Here is a 27,829-nt window from a genome sequence, read left to right on the forward strand (position 1 = left end):
CTGTCAATTATTGTGTCGCTAACAAGAGAAAATGTTTCATTCATCCATTAAATGTAGTTGATGGAAGAAGAGCAATTTAAAGCCCTCGCTAACTCTTGCCTAAAGCATCAAGTAGCGTAACTGGGGGAGAGTTGGTGTGTCAAGTGACGCCCCCCGGCATTTGGGACCCCGGACAAGAATTACCATTAACTTTTATTTCATAAAACTTGTTTATGGGAAATCAATATTAAAACTATTAATGTTATTAACATACAACTTTGCAATTTCAGTCAATGAAATAGAAAGATTGATTTGTTGAAAAATCTTTAGATGTATACTCTCAACAAATTGAGACACGTAAGCTGTGAGCTGAAACAGAAAATTGACTTCCGCATCTACTCTGTTGACTTATTTTACATCAAATTTGATGAATTTCCACACTTTGTTATATAGGACCCGTTAAATCAAAATTGTTTTTTAACATCTCATTCATGTGCTGCGGATGCTAAAGTACCCATTCCAGTATAAGTATTAGGGATTTTAGCTAAATTTATAGTCTAATATGAACATTTAAAACTGGCTACTTCTTGTCCAGATTCTCTACTGAAATATATACGTGAAATTGCTTTGTGTGACTACAAGTTGTAAGTAGATGAAATATATATTAATACGTGCGATCGTTAAACCTATTTTCTAGTGGAACATTGGGGGCATCAATGGCTAATTGACGGAGGGCACCCAATGGTTGTGTTACGTCACAATTTTAAGATACACCTGAAAACAAGGATCGCTTCAACAACTATTCGTTAACTTCCAATCATTCACAGTTGTTTCTTGTGTCTAACGTCTACTGCTCGCTCCTGATACTACCATACAAGACTAAAACTAACTCTTACCTGATGCACCTCACAATTTTAAGGTACACCAAAAAACGAGAGCTGCCTTTTCCAAGCTAACTACACTAGAAACCGATCTCAAAAAACCTTACACACTCTCCCTCGCTCGAAAACAACCAAAATTCATATAACCTTAACCAATGGGAATAGCGTTTGCAACTGATATGGATGAAGTTTCAGAGCAATCCTGTCAGTAAGCCAAGTCACCAAGATCTTCATGATATGACTATACCAATTCTAAAATAGACAAAGAATTATTATTTTTAATTGTGAGGAAAAAATGAGAATGAGAGGCAATGAAGATGTGGGAATATATATATATAAATATTTGAAAATTGGTAATCCAGGCATTTAATACATAAAAAATGAAAGTTTCTCCGGATCGTTTTAAAAATTATTTTATTGAGCTTTCGACTCGTTGCTTCGAGCCTTCATCAGAATGAGTAATTCCAACGTAAATAGTAATTTTCTCATTCTGATGAAGGCTCGAAGCAACGGGTCGAAAGCTCAATAAAATAATTTTTAAAACAATCCAGAGAAACTTTCATTTTTTATATATAAATATATATATGTAAGTTTAAAGATTGGTAATCCAGGCATATTTAATGTATAAAAACAAAAGTTTCTCCAGATTGTATAAAATGATTTTATCGAGCTTTCAACTCGGTGCTTCGAGTCTTCATCAGAAAGATATAGGAAGTAATATACAGTTGTTTTACCCATGACAACGCATTCCACACCATCCAATCACATTAATCCACCCGCTAATCCAATTAGACGCTCTAAGCGTCTACAAATGAAAAACAATTGTATATAACTTCCTATATATCTTATATATCCCATATATATACATATATATCTTCACGAAAGTACCAATCAATATGACGATCTGTTTAAACATTGGTACCTTGAGAAGTTTTCTTCGCAATTTAGTATGAAGTATAAAATTTTGTATCTGTTCAAGATTCGCCTGGCAGAACTGAAGAAACTTGACTCGGGCTTCGTCAGATTGAGACTATATTTATAATAAAAAGAAAGAAGAGTCATCAATTCATTCTAAGATGTTGAAATGAAATGTAAATATCACAACATAACTTAAACTGAAACAAACAAGATTTACGAACTACACAGACAAATACAAACCTAAGGTGTATTCTGTTTCTACCACGCGACGCTTACTCACGAAGAAATACTTACAGAAAACGCAAAGAGATGAGAACTTAATGTTCCTTGATCAAATCTTGCCAATTTTTTCAACATATTTTCTAACACAAGGTCGATCTAAGTTACAAATCTTATCTTAGAAATATGAAACAGAACCAAACTAGTAATCATACTTAGATTGGAAGATGAAAGTTGCATAAGTCCATAAAGTTTTTCATTAAGTATTAGTAAATCATCCTACATAGGTTTTCAAACAGACTAGAGTAGATTAGGATGAAAATAATTTAAAGATTCTTACTTAATAAAACCCACACCCAAGTTTAAATCCTTACTCCGCTATCCTCCTTCCTCCCATCGTATCCTCCTTTCCCTCCCCAGCGTATCCCCCTCTCACTCCGTATCCTTCTGTATCATGATGATTTATTCCAGCAAACAATAAAATCTTACTTTATTCGAAAATTCCTCGATGAAATAATGTTCAGTCTCCAAAACAAAATCTCTTGCATCTGGATGATAGCAATGCTGAAAAATAGCAATATAAAATGAAAATAAAATTCATCGGCAAGGATGAAGTTTAGTACAATATTTTCTTTAAAATATTTTTCACCTCGGCATCATTACGCTGATGCGATTCTCGATCCCCCTCGCCTGATTTACTGCTCTCAAATGCCTGTCAACGAAGAAATGACGTCATTTAAAATGACATCACTAGAATGTCGAAGGTTTTTTGTTGAGATCACATCTACCCAAAATATGAATATTGTCGTTTTTAAAGACGATTATAAAATAAACACAATGAAACGCGTGCGCTGATTGGTCTAGAGCTGTGTTTGCATTAACCTGTGCAAAACACATCCGAGCTCAACCAATCAAATCAATCATAACAATCAATCAGTCAAAGAGAATTTGCAAATGGATCATGAATATATTTTTGAGGATAAAGTAAAACGTTTACTTTAAATTTGTCTGTTTCGCATTATTGTTATTTTATAAAAGAAATAAAAGATGTTTTTCGTGTTTTCACTGTCTTATGCAAACCTCAGAGACGTTTGTAAGAACTCTTGAGCAGGTGCAACCCTAGACCTTCGGTCTCGGGCTTACACTGATCGGCTATCGAGTTCTCCCAAAGGTCTACTTGGTTTGCACAAGCCCGTGCAAACACAAGAAACGTCTCCCAGTGTTTATTACGTCACGAACACGAGAGGAAGTAACATGAATTACATTGATAGTGCCATTTTTTACAAGCATATGAACTTTCGACAGACTACGAAATCGACTGCTTTTGTATCAAGGAACACATCAACAAGACTTGATTGTCATATAAAACTAAATCTTCGAGTATTAATGTAGTCAGTGTGAACGTTATGAGCATGCGCCAATCTAGGATGATTTTAACGTGTATAATACCATGGTTACCTCAATTTCTATTGTTCTAGTAAGATGAATTAACAACGTATTTACCGAATAAGAATTCATCTATTCAAATTCAAAGGTCGCATTAAAAGAATTACGACCTTGCATGTCCTCTGTACTTGTATGTAACAATCCCGAATTTTGAACTTGAAGTAATAAAAATCACAACAAAGTGTTTCCAAACACACAACACCATCGTTTACAGTGTGTGAGGAACTTACTAAAACATTTTGTCAATCATAGTATTACAAAGTAAAACCGTTGTAGTTTGGTTACTTAGTAATTAAATATACTTCAAAGCCTCGACTGAGCGCCTCGGGACTTTTACAAACCTCCTACGGCTTCGGGGTACATACAATAACTAAGTAACCTCACTACCGTGGCACAGTATAGAAACAAACAGTTGTCTCACTCCACTGTGAAACTTGGTGCTGCATAATTAACTAGATTACTGGCTGCGGATAGCCACCTAAGTGCTCCTATTGGCCAAAAAAAGCGATTGACTGGCTGCCACTATGCTAATCACATGCGTAATAAGATATGCGCTACACAAAAAATTTCAATTGAGTGGGACTACTGACTTTCTATACTATGACCATGATCTTACTTACAATAACACTAATGTCTTTTAACATGAAAACGCATGATGATATACTCGCTTTCAAAAGGAAGCACAGTTTTTAAAAGCCTACAAGAAAGTGGCATGTCACGTGATGTGTCATGTGACCAGTAGACTTACTTGTTTCTTGCATTCAGCAATGACATTAAACATGACGCATATTTGCACAGGTATGACGTAATCCAGCGTGAATCGACTTCGTTTTAAGAAGCTGTTGAAGGCCTCGCGAACTCTGGAAAAAGAAAATGGAAAAATGAGAAACCACTTCATCAAAATTTTCTACAGTTACCAAATTATGGCTAAGGTTGGTCGGATATCGATAATTGTTACTGTCATTCTTATCAAAATATGACAATGTTAAAAAAATCAACATCTTTTTATAAAATTTACCCACAACAGTCGTGGAATAACAAACATGTGAAATTCCTGCAATTTATCGCTTGAAATAAGGTGCTTTTTTATGTTCTAAGCAGATCGTAAGTCCTTTGGTGTTTGTATCTAGCATTTAGTAACGGACTCGGGCGTTTGACAAAGTAAACACCTCACAACAAAACGAAAGTTCCATCCAAGATTTATTGTTACGAATTCCAAACGAATGAATTAAGCACAGCATTACTAAGACCATTTGTGATTTGCTACTAGCATTACTAAGACCATTCGTGATTTGCTACTAGCATTACTAAGACCATTTGTGATTTGCTACTAGCATTACTAAGACCATTTGTGATTTGCTACTAGCATTACTAAGACCATTTGTGATTTGCTACTAGCATTACTAAGACCATTTGTGATTTGCTACTAGCATTACTAAGACCATTTGTGATTTGCTACTAGCAATGTGAATAATTCAGTCACTCGTGCTTTAAAGAAGGTCGTATCGTCTTTTGAATTCAAAAATAAGTTAACAATTATAACATTAAAAAGTAATACAATCACTTTTAGGGCCTGATTATATGGAGGCGAACTGGCCCGGATAGCGAGCTAGCCCGATGATTTCAAGGGATTGAAAAGAGCCAAAACTTCAAGGTTAAAAATTACAACTGTTCGCGAAGCACCACACGTCACTCCGGTTGTAATTCTCAAATTAGGGCAAATTGGTTGTTTTAATTTTAAATGTTTTGAGAAGTTATTAAATCAGAATATTGTGAATTTGCTTGAGAAGATTTATCTGATAATAAGTACTGAATCGTTTCCATTTGCCAAAATCATTTAACGCTTGGCTGCATCCCTGCTACCGGGCTCATGTAATCAGCCCCTTACTCACCATTGATGGTTAGAGGCTGTTAGCCCTCTCTACGAGCTCTACGCAAAAGGCTATCCCTCCCTCCCTTTCGGGCTGTATTTCACCTCTGTTTTACATGCAAATTCTAGCCCAACTTCAAGAGCTCAACTCGAACAGTGAGTTTCGGCGCTAAAATACAAAACAGCTGAAAACAAACCTGAATAGTTTTTGCTTTCTTACGCTTTCTTAAGTTCGTTTGCTTCCGTTGATGCCTTTTCTTGTCGCCATTGCTGTAAAGCGATGCCTTACCGCATGCAAATGTGTTAAATTTTCACCCCTACAGGGAGGGCTAACCTGCCTAATGCGTTTACATTGGAATTTTCACCCCTACAGGGAGGCCTAGCCCCGCCTAATGCGTTTACATTGGAATTTTCACCCCTAGAGGGAGGGCTAGCCCTGCCTAATGCGTTTACATTGGAATTTTCACCCTAGAGGGAGGGCTAGCCCTGCCTAATGCGTTTACATTGGAATTTTCACCCCTAGAGGGAGGGCTAGCCCTGCCTAATGCGTTTACATTTGAATTTTCCAACCCTACATGGCGAAATCTTGGGTTAACAATAGTGAGATCTCGGCTGGTAGGACTCGCCCTACTCGCATGTAAACGAAAAGTGATTCTATATGGAATTTTACAAGCACACAAGATCTCACTTGGTAGGGCTAGCCCTCCCCGAAGGGCTCGTGTAACAAGTCCCTTAGGTACTATCATCTTGCCAAGTAGTTTGACGAACGTCCACATTATTCATTCATTTAGCATTTATAATAATTTATCTAGAGGGAGAACTTTTCCTTTCTGAGGTGTTTATGGTACAACTGCCGATCGATAAGTGAGATTTTATTTTTTAGAAATTCCTTACTGCTCGCATTGTAGCAAAGGTATTATGATTTAAAAAATCGCAGCTGTAGTTCATTTAGCCACGGCCTGGATCAACTACTGCTAGTCACATTGAATATAAAAGAAATTTAATGATTTGAACTTGGGAGTATCGCTTCATGTTTGTACATGTAGATGGTCTAAGTTAGTGGAGTACTGAGGACTGCTGGTGTTGATTTTGACTAACATTCTGACGTCAAAGTCACGTGACTCTGAAGATGACTACCGCTAAGGTTGTCGAAACGTCAGTCAACACCAATGCCAAAAGTCCTCTTCAGGACTTCACTAGCCTAAACAATTGGCATCTACAAACATGTAAAAATAAAATAAACACGACATAGCTACCTTTTCACATAAGCCTCGATCATATCGAACGACATAAGAAAAATTCTTTTGCTCAGATGATCCGCCAGTGTTTTTTCTGGCCAGTGAAGATCTTCAATGAATCCTTTCAGAGCAACGAGTTTATAAAACAGATCATCGGACGAATTACTTCCGTTGCTACAAAAATGAGAATTTTAATTAAGAAGTGCAAACACGAAAAACATCTTTTATTCTTTTATAAAATAACAATAATGCGAAAAAGACAAACATTTTAATTTTCCCTCTGAAATGTTTTCATGATCGATTTGCAAATTGTCTTTGACTGATTGATTGTTTTGATTGGTTGAGCTCAGATGTGTCTTGCACAGGTTAATGCAAACACAGCTCTAGACCAATCAGCGCAAGCGTTTCATTGCGTTTAATTTATAAAACCTAATGATAAACCTAATGAGGTGCACAACAACATTCCCAGAAAAATGCTTGTATGTTATTGAAATGTCTTGGGGGAAAAGGCAACATAAAACTCTCACCCCACTACTTCCCAGGTTTCCAATTCAAAGCCATTGTGCACAGACTGAGCAATGGAGGACTCCATTAGATCGACGTAACGGATGACCAGCGGTGCAAATTTATCTTGTATATGCAAATGACATGGTCCATTACGAAGATACGCTACAAAAATCAACATGAGACGATTCAAGAAAATTAATGCAAATTCACAAAACATTAAATGTACTAGACCTTTACTGGTTGTGCGCTGTTGAATAAAACCAATTTAATATTTTATTGGATTATTGGGTAGTTACTTTATCTAACCCTTCCTGAAGTGTATCAATATGTTGTTATAAAGGAACACACGTAAATCTTCCTACGCAATCTTAACCATACTTAGCCATACGTAGGACACCTTAACCATACTTAGCCATACGTAGGACATCTTAACCATACTTAGCCATACGTAGGACACCTTAACCATACTTAGCCATACGTAGGACACCTTAACCATACTTAGCCATACGTAGGACACTTTAGCCATACTTAGCCATACTTAAGCATACGTAGGACACCTTAGCCATACGTAGGACACCTTAGCCATACTTAAGCATACGTAGGACATCTTAACCATACTTAGCCATAGGTAGGACACCTTAACCATACTTAGCCATACGTACGACACCTTAGCCATACTTAGCCATACGTAGGACACCTTAACCATACTTAACCATACGTAGGACACCTTAGCCATACTCAACCATACGTAGGACACCTTAGCCATACTTAACCATACGTAGGACACCTTAGCCATACTTAACCATACGTAGGACACCTTAACCATACTTAGCCATACGTAGGACACCTTAACCATACTTAACCATACGTAGGACACCTTAACCATACGTAGGACACCTTAACCATACTTAACCATACGTAGGACACCTTAACCATACGTAGGACACCTTAACCATACTTAGCCATACGTAGGACACCTTAACCATACTTAACCATACATAGGACACCTTAGCCATACTTAACCATACGTAGGACACCTTAACCATACTTAGCCATACGTAGGACACCTTAACCATACTTAACCATACGTAGGACACCTTAACCATACTTAGCCATACGTAGGACACCTTAACCATACTTAACCATACATAGGACACCTTAGCCATACTTAACCATACGTAGGACACCTTAACCATACTTAACCATACGTAGGACACCTTAACCATACTTAGCCATACGTAGGACACCTTAACCATACTTAACCATACGTAGGACACCTTAACCATACGTAGGACACCTTAGCCATACTTAGCCATACGTAGGACACCTTAACCATACTTAGCCATACGTAGGACACCTTAGCCATACTTAACCATACGTAGGACACCTTAGTCATACTTAACCATACGTAGGACACCTTAACCATACTTAGCCATACGTAGGACACCTTAACCATACTTAACCATACATAGGACACCTTAGCCATACTTAACCATACGTAGGACACCTTAGCCATACTTAGCCATACGTAGGACACCTTAACCATACTTAACCATACGTAGGACACCTTAACCATACTTAGCCATACGTAGGACACCTTAGCCATACTTAGCCATACGTAGGACACCTTAACCATACTTAGCCATACGTAGGACATCTTAACCATACTTAGCCATACGTAGGACACCTTAACCATACTTAGCCATACGTAGGACACCTTAACCATACTTAGCCATACGTAGGACATCTTAACCATACTTAGCCATACGTAGGACACCTTAACCATACTTAGCCATACGTAGGACACCTTAACCATACTTAGCCATACGTAGGACATCTTAACCATACTTAGCCATACGTAGGACACCTTAACCATACTTAGCCATACGTAGGACACCTTAACCATACTTAGCCATACGTAGGACACTTTAGCCATACTTAGCCATACGTAGGACACCTTAGCCATACGTAGGACACCTTAGCAATACTTAGCCATACGTAGGACACCTTAGCCATACTTAACCATACGTAGGACACCTTAGCCATACGTAGGACACCTTAGCCATACTTAAGCATACGTAGGACACCTTAGCCATACTTAAGCATACGTAGGACACCTTAGCTATACGTAGGACACCTTAGCCATACTTAGCCATACGTAGGACACCTTAACCATACTTAGCCATAGGTACACCTTAACCATACTTAGCCATACGTAGGACACCTTAACCATACTTAGCCATAGGTAGGACACCTTAACCATACTTAGCCATACGTAGGACACCTTAGCCATACTTAGCCATACGTAGGACACCTTAACCATACTTAACCATACGTAGGACACCTTAGCCATACTTAACCATACGTAGGACACCTTAACCATACTTAGCCATACGTAGGACACCTTAACCATACTTAACCATACATAGGACACCTTAGCCATACTTAACCATACGTAGGACACCTTAGCCATACTTAGCCATACGTAGGACACCTTAACCATACGTAGGACACCTTAGCCATACTTAACCAAACGTAGGACACCATAACCATACTTAGCCATACGTAGGACACCTTAACCATACTTAGCCATACGTAGGACACCTTAACCATACTTAGCCATACGTAGGACACCTTAACCATACGTAGGACACCTTAACCATACTTAACCATACGTAGGACACCTTGCAATGTCATGAACAGTTACATATCACCAAAAACAAGTAAAATAACATGATTCTTTTGAAGAAGTTATTGAGTCAAGTTTCTTTACAATGTGATTATAACATTCTGGAAAAAGTTGGTGTCGTGCTGCCACTTCGTATATGCACATTTCACCTACCAAAACTATTTTCTTCCTACTCCCACAAACACAAACGATCATTTTCCATGTTTCCCCCTACTTTCTCCCTACACAACAACATATTCCCCTATTATATACCTTCTTCAGGTCAGACCAACAAATTTTTTTAGTCTGTTTTTAAAAAAGTGAATACAAAAAAAATTGGATTGAGCACCAAGAACATCTGGACTACAAAGTTAGTAATTTGGCGTAAGAAGTAATGACGTAATAACATGTAAGTGACGGAAATGACACATTGTGTTTATGCTAAATTGCTAAACCTTCTATTGCCATATATGGTCACAAAATGTTCCAACAGAAAGATCCTGTTACAATCACTTCATAAATGGTGAGAACACAGGAAGAAAAGAGTATTTTGGCAGCAAAAATGAGAATAGACATTCTCATTTATAAACGACTTTCTTTTCCCCCTACAGTCCCCCTACATTGTACAGTTTTCCCCGTAGGTCTCCCTTACCACCGTTAAACCACTAAACACCCCTACTGTAGGGGATTTCCCCTACGAGTGGCAGCACTTTATGACTCATAACTACTCTAAAATGAAAGTCTTACGTTCTTTATTAAAGTAATCGTTCAAGAAATGGAACACGGTGAAGCTATCCCAGGTGTCGGGCGGCTGGACGTCCAACGTTGCATCAAGATCGACTGTAAATAAAGACCAGAACAGCTCTGTATGTTCAACCATTAAATCCGAGAACCATTCTAAAGCCTGGTAACAAAAAAAGAAAACAAAAAGTACGATGGAAAAAGTGCGTTAAAAACATTAAATTATTAAAGATAAACAAAAAGCATTCGGGAAGAAAAGGGAAAACGGTTGAATAAACTGGAGAAATTTTTAAATTTTTTTACAGCAAACACAATGTAGTAACGACGAAACGAAACACAACTATACAACATTAAATAGAACACAGTAGTTCACTAAATATATCTCAAGCTGACGGAACCTAATTTCACACCCGCGCCAGCAGACATTGCAGTCGTCAATTAAGATCATCTTACTTCGCCGTGATATTGATCATTTTGTTGCAAAACGTCGATACAATGATCAATCAGTTGATAGATAGCGTCCAGACGATCGGCTGGATTCGTTTCTTCCGTACTGTAATCTTTAAAAGAGATTGAAATAAGATTACATAGCTACGACAGGTTACATAGCTACGACAGGTTACATAACTACGACAGGTTACATAACTACGACAGGTTACATAACTACGACAGGTTGCATAGCTACGACAGGTTACATAGCTACGACAGGTTACATAGCTACGACAGGTTACATAACTATGACAGGTTACATAGCTACGACAGGTTACATAGCTACGAAAGGTTACATAGCTACGACAGGTTACATAACTACGACAGGTTACATAGCTACGACAGGTTACATAGCTACGACAGGTTACATAGCTACGACAGGTTACATAGCTACGACAGGTTACATAGCTACGACAAGTTACATAGCTACGACAGGTTACATAACTACGACAAGTTACATAACTACGACAGGTTACATAGCTACGACAGGTTACATAGCTACGACAGGTTACATAGCTACGACAGGTTACATAGCTACGACAGGTTACATAGCTACGACAGGTTACATAACTACGACAAGTTACATAACTACGACAGGTTACATAGCTACGACAGGTTACATAGCTACGACAAGTTACATAGCTACGACAAGTTACATAGCTACGACAGGTTACATAGCTACGACAGGTTACATAGCTACGACAAGTTACATAGCTACGACAGGTTACATAGCTACGACAGGTTACATAACTACGACAGGTTACATAGCTACGACAGGTTACATAGCTACGACAAGTTACATAGCTACGACAGGTTACATAGCTACGACAAGTTACATAGCTACGACAGGTTACATAGCTACGACAAGTTACATAGCTACGACCGGTTATATTTTTGATAAACAACAAAAAAAACCACTTATTTATTTGCTTTTAAGATAAGGGATTAGAATAAGGAAAACACGAACTTGCAATCTGCAAATAGAGTAATAGCAAGGGACATAAAATTGGATCAGGATTAGAGATTAAACTGCAAGATACTTCAAACCCCAGTTGAGCTAATATTAGTTTGATCATCCGAAAGACATTTGCACAATTTTTTGACAAAATACTTTTGACTGATGGAAAAAACAAAAAACACCTTTACCTTCAATTTTCAAAAATTTCGACACTTTGGTATAGTTCACAAGAGCGGCCTTATTTAAACATTTTCGCATTTCCGCTTGAAATTCGTCCGAAGGGACTGGCGTTGATACATTTCTCATCATCACCTAAAATACAACAGGCAATGTGGAAGATGGAATTGCCAACCCACCTAAAATATTGCTAAGTAGTAACATACAAACAAGCCTTCTAAGGTTGCTAAGTTACAACTCAACAAAACTCCAAAGGTTGCTAAGTTACACACGCACAAGACTCCTGATGTTGTCAAGTTACGTATGAGCGAGGCATTTAAGGTTGCTAAGTTACATATGGACAAGATTTTCTAAGTTTCTATAATGCTCAGCTTACCCTTTCAAACAAGGATAGAGTAGCCTTCAGCGCACCTTCTGGTCGTCCAAACGGGAAAACAAATCTGTAAAATATTTCATTGCTTAATGCACACCAATGTAGGCATAAATTGTCGTAGGCAAAGTAAGAACAACGTAGGCAAAGTAAGAACAACTAAATTTAATTTAAAGATTGAAGTTTATGAACCTGCATAATATATGTGTATTGAAATATATGAACTATAAGGATATACTAGTATTGAAATATATGAAGTATTAGGATATACTAGTATTGAAATATATGAACTATTAGGATATACTAGTATTGAAATATATAAAATGTAAGGATATACTAGTATACATAGGTATGTACCTGAAGTTGATTATTTGATTGGTAAGTAAGTGCCATAGTCTTTCCTTAACTTCTTCAAACTTTTCCTCTTCATATTTTGTGATAGTTTCAATGCCATCTGGTCTAAATAATATTAAGAAAACAAACTAATTTCCTTCTATAAATAAGAGGATCTACATTTAAGGTAGAGGTAACGATGTTAGAACAACAGAGTGTTTAACATCAATGCACAACAACATAACAATACAATAATGTAAGTATTGAAGTGCATTTGGATGACGATCGCCTGTACGTGAAACAAAGTGAAGTAAAGCAACTGCAATATCATTATTCATATTGATATGTATAAATATTAGAATGATAAAGAGAAAAGTTAAAAGCGACAGGACAGGAAATTCCAGTCAAAAAAAACGCATCAAAATGAACAAGGATTTGGGTACGTGTAGCGATGAAAAGATAATCATACGAAAACAATAAAAAAAAAGAAGAAATACAAATATGGAGAGGACTAGAAAACAATGGCGAGAATATTGTAATAGGATGAGGGGAATCAAAACGGAGAAAGTTAGGATGGAAATGATTACAAAAAGGCAACAAGAAAATAAGATCAAAATAGTTGTATTAAGATAAAGAAGATGGGAAAATTAAAATAAGATCAGACAAAAATGGCAGTGGAAAAGACACGATGACCGACAAGATTCAAACGGATTAAGATCAGAAAAAGATAATCCTATACTTAATCACCCACCTATTACCGTGAACGTGCGAGGCGCAGAAAGCGTAACTGTAGTGAAGCAACGTTGGATCAACCATAATGCCAGATTCAGCTTTATCGAGAAGATCAAACAAATAACAAAGATGACGATAACATCCACGAACACCGTATCGTGCACAATACTCGTCCAACAAAAACTGCTGACCAGGCGAAAACCACCCCTGAAAAAAAGAGTGGGGGTCATTTTCTTAAGTTATCACACTGCACCTTGGCATTTACAAAAAAAACCCATCAGCAATTGTGTTTAGGATTTAGTAAAGCACATTTTCAAAAATCTCTTAACCACGATAGAAAGAGAACGGAAATTCACAAACAAAGCGTGATATGGTACGGCAAAGAGTAGACATCAAAATATAATCCAAACTGAAACTGAAGTTTCGTGTGTGAAACACACATAATTTCTTCACGTACCAAACAAGAGCAATAATCATTGAGACGATGCTCTAACGTTAGATACTGAAGTTTCTTGAACAAGGAATATTGGTCAACAGCATTGGGATCGGCAGAAACCGCATCGTGCAAACCATATTTGCGAGCACGATCTGTATCTCCCATGAGTTTCGTTAGCGAGTTCGTCTTTGGTGTCCCTAATTCGATCGTTTGTGGGGCCACGGGTCGATGAGATTGTCCAGTGGCCTGTGAAATCTTGTGCACCCACATCTGTCGGTCGTTTTCGTCGTCGGCCGACAACGTGACGGAGTTACCCTCTTTAACACAGCAGAAGAAATATTTCCCGCCTTCGTATTCTACATCTAAACAAAATAAGTGTTTTGATGTAAGTGCCCCTCAACTATAAATGTCACTTTCATCCTTCGTATTCTTCATGTAAGCAAAACAAGTCTTTAGGCGTAAGTGGCACTAAACTATAAATGTCACTTTCACCGTTAGGTTTTCAGGAGTGATTTTCACAAAATCCACCAATAGGCAAATAAAAAAAATTCAGCAGCATTTTTCAAATATTGTGTGTTTCGCGTCAAACAAAGAACAGCCGGAAAAAAAAGCAACAAAAGGCCAGAGCACCTTTAAAGCATCAGAATAATTCATTTATGTGGAAATGTATAAATGTTTTGCAGTAAGTGAACACAAAAAAATTTGCATAACAAGACCAAATTTGCAAGCTGGCTGCCCGACAATATTGCCGATTAGAGATTACGCAAATGCTCTAATACTTAATCAGAATTGATTTCGACAGAAACCAATAAAGGTATAACATGCATTTATGAATATTGGCACCCCAAATTATCAATGCGTTCCGCGATCCCAGGTATTGTAACTATATCACAGTAATGAATGTCAAAAATCCACGTACTAAAATGTACAGTAGTCTAACGTATTTCAACAGGAAAATCATAAAATTGCTATAAACACTGAATAAATTGCTCGGATTGTACTCGCGTAGGGTTAATACCGCAGCTAAGTGCAAGAAAGGGCCTGGGGACGGGGTTGACCGCCGCCGTTAAAGATCTGTAATGGTCAACGAGGACATGATTTTTTTAAAATTCTATCATACAAATAAAAATGTGAATCCATTATAGCGTAAAACTTTAATTACCACAAGGATGTGCCATATAATCAACAGTGTAGCCGTCCAGTTGAATCATCTCATGTGGTTCACCTTTCTTTCTATGATAACTGCATAAAACGAACGTGTACTGGCTCTCCTATAATAAAAGTGTACATGTCTGTGTATGAATGGAGATACCATTGTGTAACTCTTCTATACATATTGGACATATAAGGTTACAAAACTCTTTGTTTTCATACACTCCTTTCATTTAATTTACCTATGATAAGATAATGTGTATAGATAGGTGCATTTGTGTATAGATAGGTGCATTTGTGTATAGATAGGTGCATTTGTGTATAGATAGGTGTATTTGTGTACCTCTTCTATACATTAAGGATAAAACCTTCTTTTCATACACTGCTCGTTTCTGTTTTAATTTAGTGAAATACCAAGAACTTTATATATTTTCAGTGTTTTCAAAGCATAAACGACCCTCCCCCCCTGAAACAAACATGTTTACCTGGACAAGAACAAAATAACGTTGTTTCCACCTTTTCCAAACATGACGCCCAAGGGAGTACAGGTTTCTATAATAGATAGAAAATGCCAAATCTCATTTGACTTTTATAACCTTATGTGTGATTTGAGGCGAGGAAATAAGACTGGAACTAGTTGCCAAAGTTGAAGATAAGATTGGCACTAGTTGTAAATATGGACGATATAACTGGAACTAGTTGTTACTGTTGCATGAAGGCTACTTCCCGCCAAAATTTGAAGCCAGCAATTTAACTAGATCCAATCTTTCCACGCACAGAGTCACAATATAACTAGACCCAATCTTTCCACGCACAGAGTCACAATATAACTAGACCCAATCTTTCCACGCACAGAGTCACAATTTAACTAGACCCAATCTTTCCACGCACAGAGTCACAATATAACTAGACCCAATCTTTCTACGCACAGAGTCACAATTTAACTAGACCCAATCTTTCCACGCACAGAGTCACAGAATAAGACATACCCGCATCTCTTGACGTTCAGCGGTTTATCCATCTTCACTCTCATCTTTAGTTGAATTTTCTCCATGGGAGATCCTTTCGTAGGTGTGGCATCATACCATCTTGGCTCTTCGGTAAACGCGGGATATGGAGTACAGGTTAACTGTGAAAAACATATTGACAGGTAAAAAACTGGGTTCATTTTTAGAGATACGTTTTATAAAGATTTCTTTTCCAGCAGGCGGTCTTAAGTATTTTAAAATCATCTCACTTTACATATCAACTTGTACACTCAAAGACAAGTTTGAATATTTTGACTTTATTTCAAAGCCATTAACAAGCCGAAATAAAGTCAAAATATTGCTTTTAAATCACGTCTCCTGCTAACATAACTCGAATCTTAAAGTTACAACATGAGGTTTTTTGGAGACCATTTTATCTTGTATTTTGCCAGGTTATCGTCAATTCAACGTACAATACAAAAATTTTTACCTTCGCTAGTTCTTTATCATCAAAAGCAAGAACACCCGTATTCTCACACATTAATTCACTTTAACTTCAGGAGAGGATGCGTCGTCGTAAACCTTGTAATCCCATGAAAAGGTATCCCATCAAAAAAGAAAAAAAGAGCGCGTGAAAAAGTGAAAAACAGAGCGCGTGAAAAGAAAGCGCGTGAAAAACCAGAGCGCGTGAAAAAACCCCAGAGCGCGTGAAAAAACACAGAGCGCGTGAAAAAACGCAGAGCGCGTGAAAAAACGCAGAGCTGGGGAAAAAACACAGGGCGCGTTCCGACCTTGCTCATTTTTCAAGAAGAGCAATACACTCGTAGTTCGTATGTGATAATTCGATATCTACTAGAGCTTGCAGTAGAACTTTTGTACGTTTGTAAAATAGCTACAACTCGATGTAAACATCCCGAAAATTATTTACACGTCTAAAATCAATCGTTATGCTATCAATGTTGCTTCTACTTAGCTAAAGATTCACAGCCATGCAGACTGATGCAATGGCGTACTCTGCTGCAATTTGGCAGTGATGTAAAACACTATTCACACGGGATTAAAATCAACCTGGCTTAAAATTAATCTTGAGACGGGTTTAGTTTAATCCAGGGTAAACCTGATTTAGTGTTTACATGCAAAAAAATTAACTTGGGTTGAACTCGGGTTGATTTTGACCTGAATAATACCAGGGTAGGTTATTCGTGCGAACAGGGCTTAATTATCTGACCATTAACATTTTTTTATTTCTCTAGAACAGGGGTCTCCAAACTACGGCCCGCGGGCCAGATGCGGCCCGTTGGGCCTATCAATCCGGCCCGCAGAGGCACTTAAGAAAAATAATAATATTATTAAACAAAATAAACTTTGTGCAGAAAGTTCACGTTATGTCGCATGCCAACTAGCTAGAGTGGCTTACGTCAATTTTTCTCCCAACTTCCTACTTCCGTTTCAAGCACATTGCGAAATTTAAAAAGCTGAAAGATAACGTGGAAATTTTTTATATTCTTTGGCCCTCAACATGCTGGATGAAAGTTCATGTGGCCCTCTGGCTGTAAAGTTTGGAGACCCCTGCTCTAGAAATACAATTCTTTTACAGTGAGTGAACATCCTAATGTTTTCATAGCACATTATAAAATAAACACAATGAAACGCGTGCGCTGATTGGTCTAGAGCTGTGAGTTGCATTACACTGTGCAAATCACATCTGAGCTCGACCAATCAAATCAATCAAAGCAATCAATCAGTCAAAAAGAATTTGCAAATCGATCATGAATACATTTTAGGGAAAAAATTAAAATGTTTGTCTTTTTCGCATAATTGTTACTTTATAAAAGAAATATAAGATGTTTTTCGTGTTTACACTGGCTTATGCAAACCTCGGAGACATTTGTGAGAACTCTCAAGCATGTGCAACACTGATCTGCTCTCGAGTTCTCCCAAAGGTCTCCTCGCTTTGCATAAGCCTATGCAAAAACAGTAAACATCTTTTATTTGTTAAATCAAGCTTGCAAGCTGGATAACTCACGGTTCAGAGTACTCTGGTGACCGAGACACCATAAAAGAATAGTGTAGTAAAACAACTGAAATAAAAATAGATAAATAATCCAAAATCAATTTACCTTGGCCTTGATGCCTCAGCTTGATCTGTCTGAAACTTTTCCCCACCCTCAACCTGTTGTTTAAAAAAACCCCCAAAATTGATTTAAACAATGTGAAAACCCACCAATGAAAACATTTTACCATTTTGACATTACCTCCATTGTGCAATAGACGATCTTTTGTGGAGGAAGCTTCAACCCTTTTGCTTCAACAATCAAAACTTCAATTGTAAATGACAAAACGACATCAGAAGTTGATAAAGGTTTCTCGCCATCAGATGCATCATGATTAAAAATCCCTGCTCTGTAAAAAAGTAATTACATGAAGTAAATGGATAACATTCATTGCCAAGCAATTGCAATAAACGTAATGTATGGTAAAATGAATATGAATGATGGGAGAATCAGGAAAGTAAAGTGAATTAATGAAGACGTTTGATAAAAGACGACTTGTGGTATGAAACGAAAAGATAGGAAAGATGAATGAAAGTAATGGATGAATAGAAGGGAAGAATGGTGAAGGTGGGTGGATCAGTGTGCGAATTAATGGTGTGCAATGTGCAATTTGCACATCGTTTTAGCTAAAATGAAAACAATTGCACATCACTTTTTCAAACGATGTGCAAAAATCAGTGGTTTTAACGAAAAACACTGTCGTAAATCATATAAATTTGTTCACGTTTGAAAATATTAATTTAGCAATTAGCGCTATACAATAATTAACGTAATATCAATTTGATTATGCCTTTAAAGAAACATTTTTGTCAAAAAATTTCACATCGTTTTTTCTGAACTAATTCGCACACCGGGTGGATGGATGAGGGTGTTGAGTGAACAGAAAAGGTTTAGAAGGGTAAGGTGGGTAGATGGATGAGGGTGATGAGTGGACAGAAAAGGTTTAGAAGAGTAAAGTGGGTAGATGGATGAGGATGATGAGTGAACAGAAAAGGTTTAGAAGGGTAAGGTGGGCAGATGGATGAGGGTGATGAGTGAACAGAAAAGGTTTAGAAGAGTAAGGTGGGCAGATGGATGAGGGTGATGAGTGAACAGAAAAGGTTTAGAAGAGTAAGGTGGGTAGATGGATGAGGGTGATGAGTGAACAGAAAAAGTTTAGAAAGGTGAAGGTGAGTGGATGGACGAGGGTAATGCATGGACAGAGAAGGGTAGAAATGTAAAGGTGGGTGAACAAACGAAAATGAAAACCATAAACTGATATAGGTACTTTAAGATAAAAAACAAAACATTACACATTTTACTGGTGCTTCTTAACATACTTAGGTCTTTCTTTGATATTTAAAATAGGTAAGCTGTCTAAGTTTGTTTTTAATTGATTGATTTGTCTCCTTTGTTCTTCAATGTAGTTCGCTTTCATTGACTTATGTACAAACAATGGAAAATTCTACAAAATATAACAACATTCCATGTTTAAGACTGAAATATTTCTTTCAAGACAAGAAGATTGCAACATGCATAGCGACTTAAATAGTTACCTTATGTTTTTTTTGTAACAAATCCATTCTGCCCTGGAGTTCTCGTCTGATACACGCAGCTTGTTCATCGGCATTGTCCAACTAGTTGACCATTAGAAAACATAAGTTTGCTATTTATAATATTGCAACAATACAACAAGTGCTGGGTAATCTGATAGTGGAGTTTTCAAACAGATCTCAGCTCTACCGCAGGAGCTCATACATTTAAGTAATTGAAGATAGCTAAAGTTTGCAAATCAATTATGAACACATGTTACAGGAAAAATTAAAACATTTGTCTTAAATTTATCTGTTTCGTTATATTGTCATTTTATAAAAGAAATAAAGAATTTTTTGTGTTTGCACTAGGCAACATGAGGAGACATTTTACAGACTATTGAGCATGTGCACTGATCTGCTCTACAGTATCTCCTCATTTTGCATAAGCCAACTGTTGCAAACACATTAACATCTTTAATGTCTTAAATTGATCTCAAAAAATATCATTTCCTTTACAAGCTAGGAGTTATCACTTGGCTACACATACCACCAAATAATAAAATCACTTTGCAGATATTATTTAACCCTTGGTCAAATTAAATTCATAAAAACCTTTACTGGTAATTGTCACCTAGTTGCCACCAAAGCTCAAAATTGACTTGCAAACTCACTTACAGTTATCAAAAAACATTCCAAGATATTGAATGCTGTTTTGTTAAACTGTCTAAGCAAAGCAGACAGATATGTTTTTTGTAAATGAATGACCACGTCTGAGCCACGTACATTTCTTACCTGACAAGCGTTGTATAATATTGCGTGTTCATACTTCTTCACTTCCAAAATTTTCTGAAACATTTCGTACAACTGATCTTTGTTTAAAATCGTTTCGCTCAGAGGATGCGGTTGACAAGGATGGTATGTTCCTGAAAGTGTTGTTCGGTCGTCGCCTCTGTATATTTTATCAAACTTGGTCATCCATGAATTCAAAATGGTCTCCACTGTTAAACCACTTGGCACATTACGGACACGATTCTCTATACAACTTTTAAACACCTCACGAAAATCATAGGCCGTCGCACTTCGATATTTTATCATTCTCAAAATACGGTCACTGCACAAGATAGAATCGTAGTAAAACTTTACTGCAACGTGAAAGGCCTTGTCACTTTCTATAGTGGTTTCGCCACTAAGGAATTGCTCAAAACGTTGTTTTATTACAAGCAAGTCTTCCATCGTAATTCTGACGTGCCTTCGGGTCATGTCATTTTGTTGCTTGGCGTTGAAAGGATGTGCAATACAACGCGAAACGAAAACGTAAAGCATTAGCTTCTCCTTCTTTTCTACATCATGTTCGTCGTCGATTTCACTGTGATATAGCGAAGAAACTGGGCTATCTTGTAACCTTGTTGTAATATCTTGAATAAGAGTTGGTTCATTTTCTTTAGGCTCGCTACCATCGTCGCTTTCATCGTCCGAGGAATTTGAGATCATTTCTGTGTATATTCGACAATACTACGGTGGTAAATATTGTATATGATAATCTAACATGACCTGCTGCTCAAAAGGAAATAATACTTTTATTTGATCTTTTGAATATTTAATAAAGATTCCCATCTTTCCGCACTCATCAAAGACTGGCCTCTCAAACTCAAGCTACTTTGCTCCCCAACCGAGAGAATTTACGGGGCCTAGGCACTAAAATAATGACGTCATTTATAAGAAATGCAAATGATGTTTTTATAAGACGTTGTTAGTGACGTCAACATTGAGGCCATTTATAAGAAATATACAAACTGTAAAAGATAGACGTAAAAAAATTTAAAACCCAAATTTTGACATTGAAAGATAAATTCCTCTCGCGTGAAACATGCCGTTATAGTTTATGACATATAATTCAAAATGAACTTTTTACAAAATTATCCTCCATAATAAGTTATAAATAAGCAAATAGTCTTCCTGTGCTACGTACAGTATAAATATCTGAATTTTAAGATTACATAAAAAAGCTAAAAGACAGCTATGAAACAAGAGATACCAAACTTCAGCCCATTGAAAAGTTACGACATTTAAAATGCCACAAAATTATCGAAGAAATAAATATAAAATACACAATGCATAATTACATACAAAACGATTGTAAACAAAATTATTACCATCAATGATAGTGGCGACTTCACTTCAATCTTCGCTATCATTGGTTCTTCCAGTTAGTTACGATGTGGTGGTACGGTCACCAAAGCGTCTTCAGATTTTCTGCCAACCTGCACATTCTGTATAAAATACATCACTAAATAAAAATTATTAGGTAACTTTCGAATAAAACAAAAAACTATTGACAAAAATACATGGGATTTTACGGAGCCTTCCCGCAAGAAAGACGTGGAAACAATCTATGTACGAGACTCTTCCATAGTTTCAAAGGATTTGGATCTCGGAGGAATTGGTTTTAACAAGACTAGTATTCCAGGAAGTAAGGAATTCAAAAAAGACATTATTTTTTACCTTCGGTCGCTCACGTTGCGTGTTTACCGCTCCAATACCAAGTGGAAACTTTTCGACTTTACAACCTTGAAAATACATTACGATGACTCAAGCACACCGAAACATTTTTGAACGAAAAAGATTTTCGTTCATTTAACATGTGAACATTTCTTACCGTAAGCGATAGGAGTGAGTTTGAAAACCGTGTGCAGAGGCACGGCTATATAAGGCAATTCTTCCTTGGATACTTCGAGAAAATATCCCAAAAGACATCTCATAATAGCCTAAAAAATAAAACGATTGGTGAGAAAGACCTACGTGTAAAAATAGCTACGCCCGTTGTACAAGTGGTTGACCAATCACATGAATAAAGCAACGGTGGAGAACCTTTTAACAGAAATCCTTAAACAAATGCGTCATATAAAAATTTATGTTAATACTGAAGGTTGGCAATTCGCTCGCTTCAATTCTTTAATTTATTGAAGTGATATTTAACTTGGTCCAACTTGTTTCTTCATATTAGCAAAATAAACAAGAGCTTAGCCGTAGCATTACATATCTACCTGATGACATACAACCAAAACGTTTTGCTCTCTTTCTAGCTCCTTAAAGAAGAAAAAAGTAAACGAACATACACGTGAGATCAAGAAAATTTGTTTAATAAAGTCTTAGCAAATGAGCTTACAATAATAACGGGTTCCAAACGAATCACAATATCTTCATAGGACTGCAAAGAGAAATACAAACATATCATCTTTACATGTTTAATTGCCTTTACTGTAAAAAAAGGGAAATAGCTTGGTATAATGCCGTTTAGGAAACATATAAAGTACGGAGTAATATAAATGTCCAGCGAGAACGAAAATGTGCCATTACAAATTGATCTACAACAACCCCCCTGAATATGATAACAATTCAATGATTTCCGGAGGATATGAACCATTGTCCTCACATACAAACCTTAAGTTTACATATAAAACTCAATACAAAGTCGATATTTCTCATATGTTCTAAGGAGTTAACAATGGTCTAGAGTATAACCAAACATAAAGTGTTCATACTGTCCCCCGTGTTACTTGAAAACGCCATACAATGAAAATTTTTCTGTTGAATTCATGCACTGATGAGCTTCCGTGCTTCAGAGTAACCAACCAACATCGCCGCTCTTACGTCAATTGAAAACAAGCCATTGGAGCTGAGGGTATTTACTTTCAATTTTGCCCAAGAAATAAAATGCAAATAAGAACTTTTGACATACCTCTCCTCTTTTGTAGCGATAGTGAAACTTGTCTTGATCTCGTCTTGCAAAGTCTTCTGGGTATTTTTCTTGTATCTCCTCATACGTCATACCATCACAGACACCCTTAAATGAGTGACACAAAGGTATTGTAATATCGTTGTTCAGTGTATAACCTCTTACACTTCTTTTAAAATTGATGTTTTTTTAAAAGTACTGTCCTGGGGCTGGTTGCACGAAGGTCAAATAGCGTTATCCACTGGATAGCAAATTTTTCTCAACGTTCATAAAATCTGTTATAAAAGAAAAATGTACGATTTGAACTGTGCAATCATTGAAATAAAATATTGCTTTGAAGATTACAAAATTTCTTTGTCGTAACAAACACTTTTTCTTTCCAAAATTTCGTAGCAGCACGATTTTTCTTTGAATGTTTTTATGCAGTGCGGTAATTGAAATTGTCCAGCTAAGTGCGAAGATCATATCTTCATTTAACGATTTTTCTTTGTTGAAAATTTTCGCTATCCAATGGATAACGCTATCCAGGCTTCGTGCAACCGGCCCTTGGTCTTAAAATACTTATAATCGAAGTAACTTTTTGATTGGAATTTTCTTGGTCAATGATATGAAAGCACAATACTTCATCTAATAACTAGGAAAGATGTGGATGGCAATTTAACGGATCACTATGAAAGCAAATACAATGCCAAGTGAAAACCATGTTTCAAAGTCATCCTTACTCTGCAATGAATTATAAACCTATTTTAATCACCATGTGCTAAACAATCAAAATCACCTAATGAACAAGCAACAGCCCAGTGTGCGAATAAACCAGTGTGCAAATTAACGGTGTGCAATGTGCAATTTGCACATCGTTTTAGCTAAAATGAAAACAATTGCACGTCACTTTTTCAAACGATGTGCAAAAATCAGCGGTTTTAACAAAAACACTGTCGTAAATCATACGAATTTGTTCAAGTTTGAAAATATTAATTTAGCAATTAGCGCTATATAATAATTAACGTAATATCGATTTGATTATGCATCTAAAGAAATACTTTTGTCAAAAAAAATTGCACATCGTTTTTTCTGAACAAATTCGCACACTGCGTTAAACCAATAAGTGCACGTACCAAAGTAATGCTTATGTATATCTAAGTGTCACACAATTATCTCATTCTAATTTAAAGTTTGCCTCACATGCCAAAAGAAATTGGAAATTAAGTGAAGTACAGACTTGAGTGTTGGCAAAAATTACCAACAATATAAAATCATAAAACAATTTTCAATTATTCTTACAGCATCCAATTCATTCAAAGCTTTCCATCTTTCAATCGGTGCTTTGATGCATTGCGCAGATTGACTTGTTCGCTTCAGCTGGCTTGTCCAAACCTAACAAAGGAGGATGGTAAATAAAACAAGTGTAAAGTAATTGATAAATTTTCCTCGATTTTGAATAGTATCCAAGTTCTACCTTAAGATTTTCAATCTTCTGTTTATTTACAAAATCCCCAAGAACTTGAGAAAACTACAGCAAGAAATATTTATATGTCAAAAACGTCAGAGGTGGAACAGAATAATGAAACAAAAAAACTAACTTGTTTTCCATTAGGTGATAGGTCCGAATCTCCTCCAATTTTACCTTTTAGGTTGAATTCACTCTCACCGTGCTGCACATTAAGTGAAATTAATTGATAAAAACTTTAAAAGTGAATGAGAGGAAATTCTTCTTAAGTTCGACTACATTCCACTACATATTTGATAACATATTCAATATCCATACAATATCAAGGATGTCAAAGATGAGGACCGGGATATTTCACAACAATGATATGCAGGAATGGCAACAGACAAATACACAACTACCTTGAAATTGGCACCACATTCAACACAACACTCATCACAACATTCATCATCACATTCAACTGTTGTGTTGAGTGTGGTGCCAATTTCACGGTAGTAAATACACAAGCAACGCATAATAATCCTCATACCCTCGTTAAATAAATTGATCTTGAAGTAACATGAATATTCATCATGTAATAAACCACTTTGCTCTCCACATAACCTACATGGGAAGCAAATAACTGTTTTCATAGTAAACTACACCATGCAAAACAATTATAACTCACCTTCTGCTCGGTTCACAAAAAATCTTTTTCCTGTGTTGACAACTTTGAGGAATGGAACCTGATCATCTTTGGACAAAGAGAGAGCCTCGTATTCAGACTCATAAAGCTTGATTCTTGCTTTGAAATCTTCACATGCTTCTGTTGGTGACATGTTTCGATAATCTGGACTGGTCACCTTAACTTCCTATAACATATGGCTTATGTACTTCTTACTGCAATGCCTTACAACTTACAGGGAGCTAGAATATGTAAGATACAACATCTCCATGTAAAAAACTACTCTTTTTTTCTATATAACACTTAACTGTGTAATACATATCATCTCCCTCTCGATAAATAATGTTCAAATATGGAATGCATCTCCTTTGTGATAAACAACATTTAACTATGGTGTACATCTCCTCTTCATAAACAACATTCAACAATGGTATATATGTCCCTCTTCATAAACAACATTTAACTATGGTGTACATCTCTCTCTTCATAAGCAAAATTAACTATGGTATACATCTCTCTCTTCATAAGCAACATTTAACTATGGTATACACCTCCCTCTTCATAAACAACATTTAACTATGGTATACATGTCCCTCTTCATAAACAACATTTAACTATGGTATACATTTCTCTCTTCATAAACAACATTCAACTATGGTATAAATACTTCCCTCTTTTGAAAACAACATTTAACTATGACATACATCTCCTTCCTCATTAACAACATTCAAATATGATGAACATCTTCCTTATAAAGAAATTATGGCCATCAACACATGTCTTACCATAATGTTTGAATGAACAATTGCTGGGTCATCACAATAAGATTCAATAAACAACAGCTGAAATGAAAGCCCATGTCTGTCAGTCAAAGACTGCTAATATTATTACACATTAAGTGGCTATGTACCTTGAAAGAATTTTTCTTACAAAACTGAATGACTACATCTCTTCGATCCCTTGTGCCATTTGTTGAATCATAAATCTAAAAGATCAATATAATTTACATGACATCTTACATGTAAAAATGTGTACTTAACATAAACACTTACTGCAACTTGACCTATACCATTCAACCAGATGGCAACATCATTCAAGGCCAATCTTGCACAGCGTCTGAGAAATATAATTACATATATACGTTTAAAAATTGGTAATCCAGGCATTATATTGTTTAAGAATAAAAGTTTCTCCTTATTTTATAAATAATTTTAATAAAATTTTAAAAAATTTAATAAAATTATTTATAAAATCCGGAGAAACTTTATTTTTAAACAATTACACATACACATATATTTAAAGAATGAACCAACTTAAACTTCAACATATTTACAATAAATTGTAACTTACTCTCTCATCGCTAAGCCTTCTGCGTTATTGGGACCGAAAAACTCGTGCGTCGCTTGAGATTTGTACAGTTCTCTTCTGTAATTGCCGACACTGAAGACTGCAATTAGCAACATAAAAATAGATTATCCCAAACTCTGTTTTATTTTAACTATGCTATTCTAAACATATTATTCTATACAACGTTGATCAGACACAAATACAATTAATCATTATTAGTGACCTTTTGATGTTGTTGAGAGGCCAAAACGGCTCAACACTCGAAATTATGGATACATAAGGAGTTTGCATCTGCATGAAGTTTTACTAAATGAATTATAGGCAAAAGCCAAGCACCTTTCGTGTCGATTCCAATCCAGTTCAAATATCTTGCCAGTTTTCTAGCGATGAAAGTCTTCCCACGAGCGGGTAAGCCGACCATAGCTAAGCACACCGGAGTGTTCACAAGACTTCTTGATGGAAATGAAGCTGGATAAAGTGAACGATCGACCATTTTAACGAACACAAACTTAACTACTTAAAAAATCATCATACAACAGAAGGCAGAGCCCCGAAGTTGTTTTATTTCGTTCGTGACATGCACGTGACACTATATTTCACTGAGTCATCTTTACACGTGCCCTACATTGACCTACTTAACAATCTTTGAAAAATAATGAAGGATAAATGGACGTCATTTGAATCAGGTAGCTTTTTGATTCGCTCCCTGCCGCTAAAAGCTATCTTCAATAGGATTCAAGCTACGAAATTTACTCACCAGTATACGAACGGTAATTGGATATAGCCGCCATGTTGTTTTCTTCCACGTATTACATGAATGGGAAAATTAATTATTCATATAACAATATGATTTGCGTTTATGCAAATGAAGGCGCATATCTTCCAGATAACTTTTAATAAAAAAGAATTAGTCACGAACGCAAAGTGATAATAAAAGACGTCACGAATAAAACAAATTTCAACTATAAATAGAATCCAAACGAAA

At 36.4% G+C, this 27,829-nt stretch overlaps 3 protein-coding genes across 3 annotated transcripts in view; all 3 read right to left on the reverse strand.

Moving 5' to 3' along the window:
* Positions 1 to 22,417, reverse strand: part of LOC124434177 (calcium-dependent secretion activator 1-like) — a 22,822-nt gene extending 405 nt beyond the window's left edge. Inside the window, exons 1-27 of the mRNA XM_046984057.1 lie at positions 22,307 to 22,417; positions 22,153 to 22,217; positions 21,804 to 21,920; positions 20,443 to 21,162; positions 19,672 to 19,752; positions 19,456 to 19,580; positions 18,338 to 18,485; positions 18,203 to 18,255; positions 16,632 to 16,692; positions 16,104 to 16,243; positions 15,600 to 15,666; positions 15,125 to 15,233; positions 13,984 to 14,324; positions 13,546 to 13,733; positions 12,819 to 12,920; positions 12,468 to 12,531; positions 12,103 to 12,226; positions 10,921 to 11,027; positions 10,474 to 10,630; positions 7,079 to 7,220; positions 6,570 to 6,725; positions 4,192 to 4,303; positions 2,647 to 2,709; positions 2,487 to 2,561; positions 2,073 to 2,156; positions 1,783 to 1,890; positions 1,008 to 1,112 (exon numbers count right to left, since the gene is read on the reverse strand). Coding sequence (XP_046840013.1) covers positions 1,008 to 1,112; positions 1,783 to 1,890; positions 2,073 to 2,156; positions 2,487 to 2,561; positions 2,647 to 2,709; positions 4,192 to 4,303; positions 6,570 to 6,725; positions 7,079 to 7,220; positions 10,474 to 10,630; positions 10,921 to 11,027; positions 12,103 to 12,226; positions 12,468 to 12,531; positions 12,819 to 12,920; positions 13,546 to 13,733; positions 13,984 to 14,324; positions 15,125 to 15,233; positions 15,600 to 15,666; positions 16,104 to 16,243; positions 16,632 to 16,692; positions 18,203 to 18,255; positions 18,338 to 18,485; positions 19,456 to 19,580; positions 19,672 to 19,752; positions 20,443 to 21,162; positions 21,804 to 21,845 — 3,474 coding nt within the window. The 5' untranslated portion in view covers positions 21,846 to 21,920; positions 22,153 to 22,217; positions 22,307 to 22,417. The remainder of the gene's footprint in view (positions 1 to 1,007; positions 1,113 to 1,782; positions 1,891 to 2,072; positions 2,157 to 2,486; positions 2,562 to 2,646; positions 2,710 to 4,191; positions 4,304 to 6,569; positions 6,726 to 7,078; positions 7,221 to 10,473; positions 10,631 to 10,920; positions 11,028 to 12,102; positions 12,227 to 12,467; positions 12,532 to 12,818; positions 12,921 to 13,545; positions 13,734 to 13,983; positions 14,325 to 15,124; positions 15,234 to 15,599; positions 15,667 to 16,103; positions 16,244 to 16,631; positions 16,693 to 18,202; positions 18,256 to 18,337; positions 18,486 to 19,455; positions 19,581 to 19,671; positions 19,753 to 20,442; positions 21,163 to 21,803; positions 21,921 to 22,152; positions 22,218 to 22,306) is intronic.
* On the reverse strand, positions 21,858 to 23,479 carry LOC124434179 (6-phosphofructo-2-kinase/fructose-2,6-bisphosphatase-like). Its single transcript, XM_046984059.1, has 6 exons — positions 23,390 to 23,479; positions 22,817 to 22,858; positions 22,695 to 22,736; positions 22,307 to 22,415; positions 22,153 to 22,217; positions 21,858 to 21,920 (listed from the first exon to the last, which is right to left on the reverse strand). Exons 1-6 carry the CDS (start codon positions 23,477 to 23,479, stop codon positions 21,858 to 21,860), a joined length of 411 nt encoding a protein of 136 aa, XP_046840015.1.
* On the reverse strand, positions 23,459 to 27,767 carry LOC124433862 (6-phosphofructo-2-kinase/fructose-2,6-bisphosphatase 3-like). Its single transcript, XM_046983681.1, has 12 exons — positions 27,602 to 27,767; positions 27,181 to 27,312; positions 26,848 to 26,944; positions 26,550 to 26,613; positions 26,408 to 26,482; positions 26,283 to 26,339; positions 25,501 to 25,684; positions 25,363 to 25,436; positions 24,967 to 25,038; positions 24,843 to 24,896; positions 24,668 to 24,760; positions 23,459 to 23,661 (listed from the first exon to the last, which is right to left on the reverse strand). Exons 1-12 carry the CDS (start codon positions 27,633 to 27,635, stop codon positions 23,653 to 23,655), a joined length of 945 nt encoding a protein of 314 aa, XP_046839637.1. The 5' UTR covers positions 27,636 to 27,767; the 3' UTR covers positions 23,459 to 23,652.
* Positions 27,768 to 27,829: the final 62 nt, after the last annotated feature.

The sequence above is a fragment of the Xenia sp. Carnegie-2017 genome, unplaced genomic scaffold (genome assembly GCF_021976095.1).
Source record: "Xenia sp. Carnegie-2017 unplaced genomic scaffold, XeniaSp_v1 HiC_scaffold_14, whole genome shotgun sequence".
Classification (NCBI taxonomy): domain Eukaryota; kingdom Metazoa; phylum Cnidaria; class Anthozoa; order Malacalcyonacea; family Xeniidae; genus Xenia; species Xenia sp. Carnegie-2017.

What these genes read in the sequence shown, in the direction of transcription:
- LOC124433862 (XM_046983681.1), bottom strand. Translation starts at nt 27,635, where the DNA reads ATGGCGGCTATATCCAATTACCGTTCGTATACTG. An exon ending in GTAAGAAAAATTCTTTCAAG is followed by an intron (nt 26,340 to 26,407) that starts GTACATAGCCAC and finishes CTTTCATTTCAG; the next exon opens with CTGTTGTTTATTGAATCTTA. An exon ending in TTTTGTGAACCGAGCAGAAG is followed by an intron (nt 25,437 to 25,500) that starts GTGAGTTATAAT and finishes CTTCCCATGTAG; the next exon opens with GTTATGTGGAGAGCAAAGTG.
- LOC124434179 (XM_046984059.1), bottom strand. Translation starts at nt 23,479, where the DNA reads ATGACGTATGAGGAGATACAAGAAAAATACCCAGAAGACTTTGCAAGA. An exon ending in ATCGCTACAAAAGAGGAGAG is followed by an intron (nt 22,859 to 23,389) that starts GTATGTCAAAAG and finishes TTCTCTTTGCAG; the next exon opens with TCCTATGAAGATATTGTGAT. An exon ending in TTTTGGTTGTATGTCATCAG is followed by an intron (nt 22,416 to 22,694) that starts GTAGATATGTAA and finishes TTTATTTTTTAG; the next exon opens with GCTATTATGAGATGTCTTTT.